Source organism: Salvelinus alpinus, chromosome 4 (genome assembly GCF_045679555.1).
Source record: "Salvelinus alpinus chromosome 4, SLU_Salpinus.1, whole genome shotgun sequence".
Classification (NCBI taxonomy): domain Eukaryota; kingdom Metazoa; phylum Chordata; class Actinopteri; order Salmoniformes; family Salmonidae; genus Salvelinus; species Salvelinus alpinus.
In genome coordinates, this window is record NC_092089.1 from 32,856,306 (window position 1) to 32,872,951 (window position 16,646).

General features: G+C 44.5%; 2 protein-coding genes across 2 annotated transcripts; one reads left to right on the forward strand and one right to left on the reverse strand.

The window, feature by feature from the left end:
• Window positions 1-1,814: 1,814 nt before the first annotated feature.
• mfap5 (microfibril associated protein 5) lies at window positions 1,815-7,454 on the forward strand. Its single transcript, XM_071395075.1, has 7 exons — window positions 1,815-1,946; window positions 3,041-3,109; window positions 3,223-3,255; window positions 5,003-5,071; window positions 6,069-6,156; window positions 6,336-6,409; window positions 6,618-7,454. Exons 1-7 carry the CDS (start codon window positions 1,826-1,828, stop codon window positions 6,731-6,733), a joined length of 570 nt encoding a protein of 189 aa, XP_071251176.1. The 5' UTR covers window positions 1,815-1,825; the 3' UTR covers window positions 6,734-7,454.
• Window positions 7,455-9,102: 1,648 nt separating this feature from the next.
• Window positions 9,103-16,536, reverse strand: LOC139572347 (adaptin ear-binding coat-associated protein 1-like). Its single transcript, XM_071395069.1, has 8 exons — window positions 16,372-16,536; window positions 15,295-15,395; window positions 14,578-14,682; window positions 13,346-13,427; window positions 12,847-12,955; window positions 12,371-12,629; window positions 9,679-9,784; window positions 9,103-9,584 (listed from the first exon to the last, which is right to left on the reverse strand). Exons 1-8 carry the CDS (start codon window positions 16,464-16,466, stop codon window positions 9,530-9,532), a joined length of 912 nt encoding a protein of 303 aa, XP_071251170.1. The 5' UTR covers window positions 16,467-16,536; the 3' UTR covers window positions 9,103-9,529.
• Between the last annotated feature and the right edge of the window lie 110 nt (window positions 16,537-16,646).

Here is a 16,646-nt window from a genome sequence, read left to right on the forward strand (position 1 = left end):
CGGGTCGGTGTGTTCCCTGGCCTGATCTCTCCATCACTCAACCTGTCATCAGCCATGCCCGCCTGACCTTGTTAGGCCAGCGCTTCTCTCCCGCTCACCCCCCCTCACCCCCAGCCTCATCCCCAGAGACTATGTAGCCCCGATATGTCAGGGGGATGATGAGTGTGTATCCCTCTTGAAGTGACTTTGGGAGAGAGGGAGAGAGAGCGCCAGCGGAGTTTTGTTGTCTGTGACTCTGGTAGTATGTGTGACAATATTTATATTGGTCAAGTTCATGGAAGCCTGCTGCACTCAGGTTTCCCCCATACAAGCTATTAATGGTCCCCATGGAAACCCTCTTTTCAACACAAGTAGCGGATCAAACAAAGGGTCAGGAGTTTCGGTCGTGATATTCACTCATCTTTGTTGCAATGCCTTTTGATGTAGCAATATAATTGTCTACTCTAGTTTCTTAATCCTGCACGGTCCTTCGGGTCCCACAGCAGATTTCTGCTTCAGCCCATCACCTAATTCAACTACCCAACCTAACGTAAGCCCTTGATTAGCGTGATACGGTGTGTGTTAGTGATGGGAACGATCAAAGAATGCACCCCTGTGGGTCCCCAGAACCAGGGTTAAGAACCCCATGAATACAGAAATATGTGACCTTTAGCTACAAGCAACTCTGGACAGTGATACAGGCCTTGCAAGCTTTTACTCCAGCCCAACACTAGCATGTTTCATTCAATCTAGACCACGATAACTTGGTGTACAGTTAGAGCTGGGCTGAAACAAAAGCCTGCACACACTGCTGCTCTTCCGAAACCAGAATTGGCCACTTCTGAGCTGAGACCACACTCACCAACTACACTGTCGTTGTCTGGTGAATATAGCATATCTAATAAGGTGAAGTATCATACAAACTCATTCATAGAATCTACACTGTAAAGACCTTTATTATGCACAGATTTAAAATAGCTATTGATAACAAATGTGTATTTTGCGGTTGTGACCCAGAGACTCTTGACCATTTATTTTAGGACTGTTCTTATGTCAGAAGATTTTGGAGTTAGAAGATTTTATTTGAAAAGAAACGACTATTAATGTTCATCTGAGAGACTCTGATGTTAAGTTTTATTTTGATCCAAATGATATGGACCTTGATTTAACTTCCATTGTTCATGTGTTGATTTTTCATGGAAGATTCTTTATCCATATAATGAAGTGGGCAGAGAACAAACTCTTCTTCACATTATTTAAGATAGAATTTAAATATTATTTTGAAATTATCAGTAAATGTAAAAACAAAAAAGCAAAACGAACCATAAAACTTTTAGACAAATTTAAAATGTATTTGATATGTAACACCCCTGTCTGTTAGATTTATGTACTCTTGTTTGTATATTTCTGTTTTTGTATTTGTTGTGTTCATAATAAAAATGAAAAAAACTCACCAAGTTTACTGCCCCGCCTAGTGGAGAAAGGGGATCACTGCAAACGCAAGGTCTGCCAGACCTGTACCAGTCATTCCGTCATATTCCTTCAGCTGCTCTAAAGCATACTGGGCTAATTGTTAATGTTCATATTTATTACACAATATTCTACCTGTCATTGTGTGTTGATCATTATTCTTTCAGTTGTTTGTATTTGTAAAGTGTAAGTTCCTAGTTCAATGCGCTGATATATGTGTTTACTATTAGTGATGGTTATTGTGAAATCCACAGATATATATTTTTGATAATGAGTTTGTGTTGTTTGGGTGTATACAAAACCAACTCTGGACTAGAACAATTCTCCCTAAATCTCAGATTGGAGGAGAGGAAAGTAAGAGAGAAAGAGAATTATAATGAGAGGGGAGGACAAGGGGTGGAGGAGAAGAAGGAGGAGGGGATGGAGAGAGAAGGAGGAGAAAGGAGAGAGGACAAAATATTCAAAACAAAGGACATTTTTGGACGACAGGAAAAGTTGTGAGTATGAAAACATTGTGTTATTTTCTTAATTTTGAAGACTATAAAGACATTAGTAGCACTGCAGTACTGTATATAGAATGTTTACAATAAATAACATGAAGTACATATACAAAAGACGTATAGAGAAACTAAACTACATTTTACTGCAAAAAACTAACTTTACATGAAGTCATCCTAATAGAATACTGTTTGTGAACTCCGGTCATGGATGACAATATGTCATTCAGAACGAATGTATTTTAGAAAGCCATGTGCCCTGGCATACAAGAGTGTATAAATGAGTCAAAGCAAGTTAAATCAATTGAACGTTTTCAGGGCCTGGGTAAGATGCTGCTAAAGGAGGAATGGGGTGTTAAACATATTGAGTGGACAAAACTGTTTGGATGCTTTAGAACATTCTTAATAAGGTTTACGAAAAGAGAAGTGTATGAAAAGAGCGTGTATGAGAAAGGAGGAGTAGAGGGGTGCTCAGATAGGGCACAAAAACACATTCCTTTGTGAGAACTCATGTCTTGGACTCCAAACTCACACTGACACATCACAAGAGGAATGATGCAGGGAGAGAGCTGAGAGAGTGTGCGTGTGAGAGAGAGAGAGAGAGAGAGAGAGAGAGAGAGAGAGAGAGACAGAGAGAGAGAGAGAGACAGAGAGAGAGTGAGAGAGAGAGAGAGAGCTGAGAGAGCTGAGAGAGTGTGCGTGTGAGAGAGAGAGAGAGCGAGAGAGAGTGAGAGAGACAGAGAGAGACAGAGAGAGAGAGAGAGAGAGAGAGAGAGAGAGAGAGAGGGAGAGGGAGAGGGAGAGGGAGAGGGAGAGAGAGGATTAAAACAGCATCCTGATTCCAGTATTGGATACTATTAACCGCACATATACTGTATCTAGCTCATTTACCTGGATTTCATCAGGTTCACATTTCCTACAACTGCCTTACAGAAGAGTATACATTGCATTAGAAACAGCAGAGGTAGGGCCAGAGGGAGAGCAGAAGGAAGACGGAGGAAATGTAAAGTCGAGATATTGAAGAGTTCCTCTGTGTGAATTGAAACTTTAAACTATTTTCCTCTTTGGGCTTTTGTGGGTCCTGTTTCCTTCAGCTCGTAAACATTCAGCTCTTACAAGGATGGGCAGTCTTCCAATCGCCCTGCTCCTCTGCGGTTTCCACGGTAACCCCTGACAAACACAACACACAAATCATCACCTTCAATTAGGTTTGAGTCCATCTCTGTTTGTTTTAACTCCATAAAACACTCCTCTCATTTGGTTTTCTGTTCCACAGCCCTCACAGCTGTAGCCCAAGCCCCGCAGGCTGGTAATAATCCCTCTATTCAACGGTCACACGTTATTTCAACAGACATTAAGTTGCATGATACAGTTGAAGTCGGAAGTTTACATACATCTTAGCCAAATACATTTAAAATCCGTTTTTCACAATTCCTGACAATTAATCCAAGTAAAAATTCCCTGTCTTAGGTCAGTTAGGATCACCACTTTATTTTAAGAATGTGAAATGTCAGAATAATAGTTATTATTTCAGCTTTTATTTCTTTCATCACATTCCCAGTGGGTCAGAAGTTTACCTACACTCAATTAGTATTTGGTAGCATTGCCTTTAAATTGTTGAACTTGGGTCAAACGTTTCGGATAGCCTTCCACAAGCTTCCCACAATAAGTTGGGTGAATTTTGGCCCATTCCTCCTGACAGAGCTGGTGTAACTGAGTCAGGTTTGTAGGCCTCCTTGCTCGCACATGCTTTTTCAGTTCTGCCCATACATTTTCTATAGGATTGAGGTCAGGGCTTTGTGATGGCCATTCCAATACCTTGACTTTGTTGTCCTTAAGCCATTTTGCCACAACTTTGGAAGTATTCTTGGGGTCATTGTCCATTTGGAAGACCCATTTGCAACCAAGCTTTAACTTCCTGACTGATGTCTTGAGATGTTGCTTCAATATATCCACATAATTTTCCTGCCTCATGATGCCATCTATTTTGTGAAGTGCACCAGTCCCTCCTGCAGCAAAGCACCCCCACAACATGATGCTGCCACCCCCGTGCTTTACGGTTGGGATGGTGTTCTTCGGCTTGCAATCCTCCCCCTTTTTCCTCCAAACATAACGATGGTCATTATGGCCAAACAGTCCTATTTTTGTTTCATCAGACTAGAGGAAATTTTTCCAAAAAGTACGATCTTTGTCCCCATGTGCAGTTGCAAACCGTAGTCTGGCTTTTTTATGGTGGTTTTGGAGCAGTGGCTTCTTCCTTGCTGAGCGGGCTTTCAGGTTATGTCGATATAGGACTCGTTTTACTGTGGATATATATACTTTTGTACCTGTTTCCTCCAGCATCTTCACAAGGTCCTTTGCTGTTGTTCTGGGATTGATTTGCACTTTTCGCACCAAAGTACGTTCATCTCGAGGAGACAGAACGCATCTCCTTCCTGAGCGGTATGACGGCTGCGTGGTCCAATGGTGTTTATACTTGCGTACTATTGTTTGTACAGATGAACGTGGTACCTTCAGGCGTTTGGAAATTGCTCCCAAGGATGAACCAGACTTGTGGAGGTCCACAATATTTTTTCTGAAGTCTTGCCTGATTTCTTTTGATTTTCCCATGAGTTTGAAGTTTGAAGGTAGGCCTTGAAATACATCCACAGGTACACCTCCAATTGACTCAAATGATGTCAATTAGCCTATCAGAAACTTCTAAAGCCATGACATCCTTTCTGGAATTTTCCAAGCTGTTTAAATGCACAGTCAATTTATTGTATGTAAACTTCTGACCCACTGGAATTGTGATACAGTGCATTATAAGTGAAATAATCTGTCTGTAAACAATTCTTGGAAAAATTACTTGTGTCATGCACAAAGTAGATGTCCTAACCGACTTTCCAAACTATAGTTTGTTAACAAGAAATTTGTGGAGTGGTTGAAAAACAAGTTTTAATGACTCCAACCTAAGTGTATGTAAACTTCCGACTTCAACAATATGTCTCTGTTTGTGAGTCATGCCGTGGGTAGAGGTCGTTGCCATGCTGATTGTGTTGTTTCCCTGCTGGTAGAGGTGGAACTCCCCAGAGGTGACTGGAATGAAGAGGAGGCTTTGGTGTCTGTCTCTACCCTACCACCTGGTGAGTGAGGTGTCTGTCTCTACCCTACCACCTGGTGAGTGAGGTGTCTGTCTCTACCCTACCACCTGGTGAGTGAGGTGTCTGTCTCTACCCTACCACCTGGTGAGTGAGGTGTCTGTCTCTACCCTACCACCTGGTGAGTGAGGTGTCTGTCTCTACCCTACCACCTGGTGAGTGAGGTGTCTGTCTCTACCCTACCACCTGGTGAGTGAGGTGTCTGTCTCTACCCTACCGCCTGGTGAGTGAGGTGTCTGTCTCTACCCTACCACCTGGTGAGTGAGGTGTCTGTCTCTACCCTACCACCTGGTGAGTGAGGTGTCTGTCTCTACCCTACCGCCTGGTGAGTGAGGTGTCTGTCTCTAGCCTACCGCCTGGTGAGTGAGGTGTCTGTCTCTACCCTACCACCTGGTGAGTGAGGTGTCTGTCTCTACCCTACCGCCTGGTGAGAGAGGTGTCTGTCTCTACCCTACCACCTGGTGAGTGAGGTGTCTGTCTCTACCCTACCGCCTGGTGAGTGAGGTGTCTGTCTCTACCCTACCACCTGGTGAGTGAGGTGTCTGTCTCTACCCTACCACCTGGTGAGTGAGGTGTCTGTCTCTACCCTACCACCTGGTGAGTGAGGTGTCTGTCTCTACCCTACCACCTGGTGAGTGAGGTGTCTGTCTCTACCCTACCGCCTGGTGAGTGAGGTGTCTGTCTCTACCCTACCACCTGGTGAGTGAGGTGTCTGTCTCTACCCTACCACCTGGTGAGTGAGGTGTCTGTCTCTACCCTACCACCTGGTGAGTGAGGTGTCTGTCTCTACCCTACCGCCTGGTGAGTAAAGTCTTCAGTGTGGAACAGAAAGATCACTAAACAATGTTAGGCCAGGGATGACCATGGGTGTCCAGGGATGACCAGGGATGACCAGGGATGACCAGGGATGACCAGGGGTGTCCAGTGTTATCTAAACATTGTGTGTGAGTTATCTGGATGTTGTGTGTATCCTCTGTGCTAGACTGTAGGGAAGAGACGTATCCCTGCACCAGGATGTACTCTGTCCACCGGCCCATCAAGAGATGCATCCACTCCCTCTGCCTTTACAGGTAAACTGCAACTACAGGCTCTCTCTCACAGGAAAACATAGACACACTCAGTGCCTCCTGGTCATGCAGTCAAACTTCATTTGTTTCAACCTGAGAGCCTGTACAGAGAGGCATGTTTTAGAGACAGCAGCTGCGCTCTGATTATAGTGTAATGATGTCTGTCTCCTGCTTTGTCTCAGCCTCCCTCGTGTCTATGTGATCAACAAGGAGATCTGTGTTAGAACTGTCTGCCAACAGGATGAGTACCTGAAGGGTAAGACAGTCCACCTGATAGCACTTCATTAGACCCGTTGTTAGGATTACAACAACATAACAATCTTAGAGTGCATGAAACTCTTACTGACTTTAGGATCGCACGTACATCTGAGCCCCCACATCCTCTCTCTCTTTCTTACACATTCTCTCTCTCTTTCTTACACATTCTCTCTATTCAATCTCTCTCTCTTTTCTCTCCATCCCAGCTGAGCTCTGCAGGGAGCGGTCCGGCTGGCCCAAACGCTTCCAGAGGTCAACCACCAATAAGAAACGCTGTCGCAATCGCCATGGCAACCCCAAAACCTGGGAAAACAAGGCCTGATGTGCCCAAGATGGCGGAGATGGAAGGAGGGGCGGAGGAAGAAGGGAGGAAGGAGAGAAGGAGTAGGAGGGAGGACACCCTTGGAGACAGAACACTGGGTTGTCTCCATAAAAACACCCCAAAACACCATAAATCCACCACTCAACACCTGGTGCTAGCCTGTGCCTTAATACACAACCACACACACACACACACACACACACACACACACACACACACACACACACACACACACACACACACACACACACACACACACACACACACACACACACACACACACACACACACACACATACACACACACACACACACACACACACACACACACACACACACACAACCACACAACCACGCACACATACACATACACACACAAACAACATATATATATAACACAGTCCACGTAACTCCAGTTAAGAACAGTCTGTGTCATATTTCTCAGTTCTTCTATTAGCCCTGTGTTTTATTAGAACTGTGGGGAGAAATCACTCCCCACAGATTTGACCTGTTTTATTTGACACGGATCATGTTCTGTGCCGTTGCGGGCTGTATAATACTGTTCAGATGGAACGCTGTTGAGTTCCTGTAGTTGTGTACTGTAGAGACAGTCTGAGAACAAAGTATCCACTCTGTCATTACTGACACCTTATTGTAAAGCACTCTATCACAATCCAATACCAAAGCAGTGCAATACTACCCAATAAAATGTCATTCAGTGGTTTATATGTGGATTGCTTTATTGATGGAGTCCAGTTTTTTCCCTCATGTAGATAAAAAGAAAACAAGTCAACCTTGACTCAACATTAGTTGATATCTTTATGCTTTGATTTTCAATACATCAACATTTACATACACATATATTGTATTTGTAATGTCAAGAATAAACACATAAACCAACATGAGTAGGATCTACACAGACTCTCACCAGTTCATACCAGTTCTCCCACTAGCTGTGTTCTCACACAGGAAATCAATCAATTATCACCTCATTAATCAACATCATGTCATCAGTTAATGCAAATGTTGGAGTCCATGTGTGTGTCCATGAGAGAAAGACACACACAATGATAAGTACAAAAGCCACATAACTGGCTTACTGTAATATTATGATGTCCTGTACAACATTATCACCCATCCCTCCCTCCCTCTATCCATCCATCCCTCCATCTATCCCTCCCTCTATCCCTCCATCCTTTACTGTAATATTATGATGTCCTGTACAGCCTTATAACCCTTCCCTCCCTCTATCCATCCATCCCTCCATCCATCCATCCCTCCATCCATCCATCCCTCCATCCTTTATCCCTCCCTCCCTCCCTCCATTCATCAATCCATCCATCCCTCTATCCCTTTATCCCTCCCACTATCCCTCCCTCCCTCCATCCCTCCATCCTTTATCCCTCCCTCCCTCCCTCCATACATCCATCCATCCTTCTATCCCTTTATCCCTCCCTCCATCCATCCATCCCTCCCTCCCTCCCTTCCTCCATCCCACCCTCCATCCTTTCTCTCACAATAACAACACAACAGTAAAGTAAAACACTGCATCTCACAAGGACTGGAATGGTCTGGCTGCATTGACAGCGTTACGTTAGTTCCAGGGTACAACGTATAGAATACAGACGGACGGACGGACGGACAGACAGACAGTTGTATGTACACACACAGGGCTATTCATCCAGCAGGGCAAAAGTCGTGACCTAAATGAGTCATCACTACCCAGAAACCCCTAGGGACTGTTGATTACATCACTAGGCCTAAATCAGGCCTGTCTATCACCCCATGGGTTTAAGCCCTTCCTCACCCTCCATCCCTCCTCAGACCCCACCCATCTTTCCCTTCCCTCAATCAGCACACTTTTTTCCTCTCTCTCCCTCCATTTCTGTGTTAATTGACCAACTAACACCAGCCTCCTGTTAAAACAATGCAGCCAAGTGACCCAGACAAGTGCCCATCCCCAGCAGTGATAACGTCCACAGCAGCTGCTGCTGTGCATCTCACCACTCTCCCTGTCAGACTGTGGTTGTAGGACCGCAATAGCCCACTAAGGGGCGCCAAACAGCATGGCTGCTGTGTAAACTTACAGTAGATCAGTGTCCACTCAAAGCAGAAGCTGCTCCAAAGCACAGCTCCAGACTCACCGTGGCCTAACCTTAGCAATTAAGAGGAAAAAGCTAAACTGACCTTGGATCAGATATAAGATAACTTGGTCATATACTAATGCATCCTGTAAATCAGTTATTTCAGGCGATAATTCCAGTTGTACTGGAGATTCTAAAGGAAAATTAGCTACAACACTACCACAACAACAATGGGAATTACAAACTACTGACACTATATACATTTACAATAATATATTATGTACATAAATGAATTAATGTATTTATTTATCAAGACTATATTAGTGTGAGCCCCCATCATTCCTTTCTGTAACATCTTTCATTTAGAGACATTTAACCTCAGTCTTTTCTCTCAGCAATAAATACATACTCTGTTGCAATAGATAGAGAGACAGAGGGAGAGAAGGGCAAGGAGAGGGGGACGGGGGAAGAGAGTGTAACTTTGGGGCTGAGAGGGAAAGATGTAGAAGGAGAGGATGGTAAGGAGAGGAAGCCAGGAGAGGGGTGAAGAGAGTGGGGGAGGGGTGAGAGAGAGAAAATTAAAGAGAGGGGGAAGAGAGAGAGAGAGTACACTGAGGTTGAGGTGATAATATACAGTGTTCTGCTGGAGTCCTCCTCTGGTCAGGGGTTAAAGGTCAGGTGAAGGTCAAGTGAAAGGGATTGTGGGAGGGCCTCAGAACTGCTGCCAGTTGGTGGAACCATCATTGTTGGCGAGAGGAGACATTGACCTGCATTATGGGGAAAAAGAGGAGAGCATTAATGGGGGAACAGAATAATGAAAGAAGAGAGAAAAGGATGAAAGACAGGAGATTATCCCCTTACTTTTCTGGGGCAGAGAAGTCTCCCCACATGTCCGAGCCGCCTGTAGGGTTGGGGTTCGGCTGCACCACAGAGTTGGAGTTACTGCTGTCCAGGTCTAACAAACAGCCTGAGAACAGAGAGACGATAGAATTAGGAATTAGAGAACTAATTTAATAGGATCTCTATGGAGACAACACACATCAGACTCTTCAATACACACCCTCTACTGCTTTCTCTACATTCATACTCTAACGACAACAGCCTTTTTTCTTGGTTAGCTCATAAAACTAAAAGAAAAAACACCCAGGGCCCCATTCAATCCTTAACCTAATTACACAGTGGCATATAAAACATACACTTTTTCCCTTCAGTCAAATGAATTCACAGCATGGTTTGGGGAACTGTAAAAATAGACTACAACAATGGAAGCAAAAAGCGCTATACAGAAAAAGCAGTTACTAGGGTAACCGAACAAGATAAACAAACAGATGAATCAGAAGCAACAATATAAGAACAGGGTCACATTCAGGAGAACACGACGCTCTGAACGTTGCACATAGAATTGTCTTGTAAGGAGCTGACATCATCCCTGATCTACATGCCAGAGCAGATCTATACTGAACAAAAATATAAACGCAACCTGCAGCAATTTCAATGATTTTAATGAGTTACAGATCATATACGGAAATCAGTCAATTGAAATAAATAAATTAGGCCATAATCTATGGATTTCACATGAGAGGCCAGGGGCACAGCCATAGGTGGGCCTGTGAGGACATAGGCCCACCCACTTGTGAGCCAGGCCCAGTCAATCAGAGTTTTCCCCACAAAAGGGCTTTATTACAGACAGAAATACTGCTCAATATCATCAGCTGTCCAGGTGGCTGGTCTAAGACGATCCCACAGGTGAAAAAGCCGGATGTGGAGGTTCTGGGCTGGCGTGGTTATGCGTGGTCTGCGGTTGTGAGGCCGGTTAGACGTACTGCCAAATTCTCTAAAGCAATGGGGGACGGCTTATGGTAGAGAAATTAACATTAAATTCTCTGGCAACAGCACTGGTGGACATTCCTGCAGTCAGCATGCCAATTCCACACTCCCTCAAAACATCTGTGGCATTTTGTGTGACAAAACTGCACATTTTAGAGTGGCCTTTTATTGTCACCAGCACAAGGTGCAGCTGTGTAATGATCATGCTGTTTAATCAGCTTCTTGATATGCCACACCTGTCAGGTGGTACAATTGCAGTATCTTGGCAAAAGAGAAATGCTCACTAACAGGGATGTAAACAAATTTGTGAACAAAATTTGAGAAAACTAAGCTTTTTGTGCATATGGAACATTTCTGAGATATTTTATTTCAGCTTATGAAACATGGGACCAACACTTTACATGTTGTGTTTATTTTTTTGTTTATTATATACACTATATATACACAATATGTGAATATCCCTTCAAATTAGTGGATTCGGCTACTTCAGCCTCATCTGTTGCTGACAGGTGTATAAAATCGAGCACAGTCATGAAATCTCCATAGACAGAAATTGGCAGTAGAATGGCCTTACTGAAGAGCTCAGTGACTTTCAACGCGACACTGTCATAAGATGCCACATTTCCAACAAGTCAGTTTGTCAAATTTCATCTCTGCTAGAGCTCCCCCAGTCAACTGTAAGTGCTGTTATTGTGAAGTTGAAACGTCTAGGAACATCAACGGCTCAGCCGCAAAGTGGTAGGCCACACAAGCTCACAGAATGTGACCGGCGAGTGCTGAAGAGCGTAGAGCGTAAAAATCGTCTGTCCTCTGTTGCAACACTCACTAACGAGTTCCAAACTGCCTCTGGAAGCAACGTCAGCATAGGAACTGTTCGCCGGGAGCTTCATGAAATAGGTTTCCATGGCCGAGCAGCTGCACACAAGCCTAAGATCACCATGCACAATGCCAAGCGTTGGCTGGAGTGGTGTAAAGTTCGCTGCCATTGGACTCTGGAGCAGTGGAAACGCGTTCTCTAGAGTGACAAATACACTTCACCATCTGGCAGTATGACGGACGAATCTGGGTTTGGCGGATGCCAGGAGAACACTACCTGCTCCAATGCATAGTGCCAAACTGTCAAGTTTGGTGGAGGAGGAATAAAGGTCTGGGGCTGTTTTTCATGGATCAGGCTAGGCCCCTTTGTTCCAGTGAAGGGAAATCCTAAAGTTACAGCATACAAGGACATTCTAGACAATTCTGTGCTTCCAACTTTGTGGCAACAGTTTGGGGAAGGCCATTTCTTGTTTCAGCATGACAATGCCCCAGCGCACAAAGCGAGGTCCATACAGAAATGGTTTGTTGAGGTCGGTGTGGAAGAACTTGACTGGCCTGCACAGAGCCCTGACCTCAACCCCATCGAACACCTTTGGGATGAATAGGAACGCCGACCGCGAGCCAGGCCTAATCGCCCAACATCAGTGCCTGACCTCACTAATGCTCTTGTGGCTGAATGGAAGCAAGTCCTCACAGCAATGTTCCAACATCTAGTGGAAAGCCTTCCCAGAAAAGTGGAGGCTGTTATAGCAGCAAAGGGGGGACCAACTCCAAATTAATGCCCATGATTTTGGAATGAGGTGTACGACAAGCAGGTGTCCACATACTTTTGGTCATGTAGTGTATATCTGTCTGAACAACCAGGAGCATTACACCTCGCTGAACGTGGCCCAAAATGCTGTTCACCTACCTGTGTTACTTCCCCCTGAGAACATGTCACTTCCTGCTGAGAATGTGTTGTTTCCTCCTGAAAATGTGTCACTACCCCCTGAAAATGAGTCACTTCCCGTAGAAAATAAGTCTCCCCCTGAGAATAAACCTTCGTTGTCATTGGAGGAGCTTGACATAGGGGGAGGGGCTATCTTGGCACCACCACCGCCAGGGGGAGGAGGGAGGAGCCCAAAGCCACCAGCGCTCTGGGGGCGGGACTTGTCTCTCTTTCTGCCTTGCTGAGAGAGGAACAGAAATGGAAAGAAAGAGAGAGGGGCGACGGGTGAGAAGGAAGGAGAGAGGAATAGGTGTTTGAGTGATAGCTTGACAAAGCTTATAAACAGAGCATGGGTTTGCAACGTGTGCGTGCAAACGTGCTGTTCACTTTTTAGTTGTTAAGCGCTAACCAGATGGTACCATGGTAGGAGTATTATGGGTATGAGTTGAAGAAGTTACCCCGATATTGAGAGTGATGGTCTGTCCTTCTTTGAAACCCAGGTCCAGTTTAGGAGTGTTGTCTGGAGTCTGAGACTGCTTACTGATCTCAAGCTCCTGTTTCACCCACCTGAGAGAGAGACAGAGAGACAGAGGTAGGTAGAGAGAGAGAGAAAGAGATATATACAGTAAACAGATAGAGAGAAAGAATGAGTGGGCAAAAGGGACAGAGCGTTATAGCTAGATATAACATTTCAAGCGTCTTTATTCTTTTGAAAAATTTGATGTGCATAATGTTTACTGTTAATTTGTGATTGTTTATTTCACTTGCTTTGGTAATATAAACATGTTTTCCATGTCAATAAAGCCCCTTTGAATTGAATCGAGAGTTATATAGTGAAACAGATGACAGGCTATTACTAATTCATGTCAGTTAGAAGTCAACATTCTAGCTCTGAGCTGCACTTGTTTTGCTAATGTTATGAGAGTTTTGTGGCTGACAGCTGTAAGAGCAACACACTTAAAGTGGTCCTGCAGCGCCACGTTGAAGTCAAACGAGTCTCCTCTGTCCCCGAACCCGATGCCTATGAACGCACTGCGACCTGAGAGACAGAGGCCAAAGAAGAACAACAGACCAATGTAAATTACAAATCAAATCACTTCGTACACACACTGATCCTAAAACAGAGACATAGCACAGTGAGAAACAACTGATTGTGTACTCCAAATGCTGTAGTAGAATACTGTTTCATACTACACACTCAAATGATCCAAAACATACCTTGTTATTACTGTGGTATACTACTACTACTACTACTATACTGAACAAAAATATAAATGCACCATGCAACAATTTCAACAATTTTACTGAGTTACAGTTCATGTAAGGAAATCAGTCAATTGAAATAAATGAATTATCCCCTGATCTATGGATTTCACATGATTGGGCAGGGGTGCAGACATGGATGGGCCTGGAAGGGCATAGGCTCACCCACTTGTGAGCCAAGCCCACCCACTGTGGTGCCAGGCCCAGCCAATCAGAATAGGTTTTTCCCCACAAAAGGGCTTTAGTACAGACAGAAATACTCCTCAGTTTCATCAGCTGTCTGGGTGGCTGGTCTCAGACTATCCCGCAGGTGAAGAAGCCAGATGTGGATGTCCTGGGCTGGACTGGTTAAACGTGGACTGAGGTTGTGAGGGCGGTTGGATGTAATGCCAAATTCTCTAAAACAAAGTTGGAGACGGCTTATGGTAGAGAAATAAACATTACATTCTCTGGCAACAGCTCTGATGGACATTCCCGCAGTCAGCATGCCAATTGCACACTCCCTCAAAACTTGAGACATCTGTGGGATTGTGTTGTGTGACAAAACTACACATTTTAGAGTGGCCATTTATTGTCACCAGCACAAGGTGCACCTGTGTAATGCCGATGCTGTTTAATCAGCTTCTTGATATGCCGCACCTGTCAGGTGGATGGATTATCTTGGCAAAGGATATATGCTCACTAAAAGGGATGTAAACAAATATGTGCCATTTTTCTTTTGATAAATAAGCTTTTTGTGCATATGGAACATTTCTGGGATCTTTTATTTCAGCTCATGAAACATGGGAACAAAACTTTACATGTTGCGTTTATATTTTTGTTCAGTATAATAAATACTAATAGAAAATGTGAGAAAGTAGTGTGTGATACTTCTGTCCTTTCTAATTTGGCCAGATGGTGACTAGTGATGACAACCAACAACCCACCACTCTCATCCTGGATCCGAAGCACAAAGTAACGACTGGAGTCACTGACGGTTTCTATGGCGATGCCAGGGTACTCGTCCACTGGTGCCTGTGCAAACAGCTCCCCTGCAGAGACGGAGGGTAATTAGAACTTAGACATTATAACTAATAGTTCAAGTCAAGAGTCAGAGAGCAAGGTGGAACAGTTAACATGGTCCTTTCAGATCAACAAGAAGTGCCCAGGGGACAATTTGGAATTGGGCACGATGATCTTCTGACTAGAAGTGCCTTGAGGTGGGCTAGGGGCTAGGGTAGGAGTTCCCAATTACATTCAGCAGTGGGCCAATTTTTCCTTGAGCGGATGCTCGGAACATAGTTATAAATAATTTGTACACTGGAAATTGACTGCAAGAAACAGATATAGTATTTGACAAAAACAGAATCATTTCAAACCTTGATTATATTGGGATACGATCACATATGCCTCTCTATTTATGCGTGAGAATACTTGGGAACAGATTTCCTTAATTCAAATTACTTTGAGCATTTCCTGGTGATTTTACAGTCTTTCATGTCTAAGAACAAAAATAATTATTTGTAAAAATGTAAAACTTGGGGGGCCAAATCAAATTTGGCCTGCGGGCCGCCTATTGGGTAACCCTGGGCTAGGGGCTAGGGGCTAGGGGTTAGGGGCTAGGGGCTAGGGGCTAGGGGCTAGGGGCCGATTTGGCCTCTCACCAGAGATCTTGTCCTCCAGTTTGATGAAAGCCACTTTTCCCCGAGCCGTCACTCTCATGCGGCCTGTCCAATCAGGGGCGTCCAGCTTCCAATCCGCAGCCCTGAGGGAGACACAGACTGCCAATCAGAGATGAGACTGACTGTATAGGTGTGTGTGTGAGAAAGAGGGAGACCATGTTGATAACCAACCACCACACTTTGCTACCGAAATGAGAGTGACTGGGCTGGCAGTTCACCAGAACTGGGGTGAAATATTCCCTCATTACTATTACTCACTACATCACACAACAGACTCAGCTTTGTGCGTGGTCATGGCACTTTACTAGTGGTCAGCCAATCAGCTCCCAGGAGACAGATACAGTATGAAGCGCTGTCCAGTCAGCATGGAGATAGACTGGATCACGTTAAAATACCAGCCAATGAACAAATGGGTAAACACAATATAGTCACACACACTGCCAAACGTAGACTGTACCCTAACAGGACAGAAGTCACTGTCAACAAGAGATCCTTTAACGAACCCTGTTCAGAAAGTAACAGGATAGGCTACAACAGAGAAAATGCCCAGATAATCCTCAGAGGGAGTAAAAATCTCACCTAATCCTCTAGACCTTTAAATACCGTAGTACCCGCTATAGCCCTTCACTAAACATTCGCCCCAAAGCAGAGTGCAGTCAAAGCGCATTCTGTAAAAAGGGCACACGACACGGTCACGTTTTCGCACTGAAAACAGGATTCAGTGTCATTGTCTGATACCGACAGGTGGAATACAATAATGACGGGTGTATTCTCCCTATCCATCCCACTACGCACAACCTTGACATCTGGTGGTAGATTATTCTTCCCCAATACAAGTCAACCAGTTTGCCTAGTAAACCACCTTAGAAAAAGCTATTGCGCACTGCAAAGGCGACAGAGACGACCATTATAGCCTTTATATGGGCTATGCATTCCCTTGATGTGGGGACAAGAGCTTTGCCTATGGGGACGTTTATTTATCGCCGCATCAAACAATGGATGCTGGAGTCAGACCAGGGCAAGGTCACTGGTTGATGGTGACGGAACCGGGTCTCTTACCTGACTCCCCGGTTCGATGCCCGCGGCGGGATTCGGTAAACGTTGACGTCAGGTTTCACACACAGGATCGACTCGTATTCGCCCTCGGTCGCCATCTTGACTTTAATTCAATCGGTGTTGTGGTGATCGTGCACGTTAACGGGTGCGAGAGCGTAATACCCTGTGTATTTGCGCACATGAAGCGTTCACATCCATTTCTAATGTAATTTATCCAGATTAATCAACCATTGTCAGTGATAGTTTAGAGATCATTGTAATCAATTAGCCTAAACTTT

Bases quoted from the DNA above. Each gene is read 5' to 3' on its own strand.
- mfap5 (XM_071395075.1), top strand. From the start codon at position 1,826: ATGAGAGGGGAGGACAAGGGGTGGAGGAGAAGAAGGAGGAGGGGATGG. The intron at 1,947-3,040 runs GTGAGTATGAAA...TGTTTCCTTCAG, and splicing joins TTTGGACGACAGGAAAAGTT to CTCGTAAACATTCAGCTCTT. The intron at 5,072-6,068 runs GTGAGTGAGGTG...CCTCTGTGCTAG, and splicing joins TGTCTCTACCCTACCACCTG to ACTGTAGGGAAGAGACGTAT.
- LOC139572347 (XM_071395069.1), bottom strand. From the start codon at position 16,466: ATGGCGACCGAGGGCGAATACGAGTCGATCCTGTGTGTGAAACCTGAC. The intron at 12,956-13,345 runs GTGTGTTGCTCT...TCTCTCTCTCAG, and splicing joins GCGCTGCAGGACCACTTTAA to GTGGGTGAAACAGGAGCTTG. The intron at 12,630-12,846 runs GTAACTTCTTCA...TTCCTCTCTCAG, and splicing joins CCATCACTCTCAATATCGGG to CAAGGCAGAAAGAGAGACAA.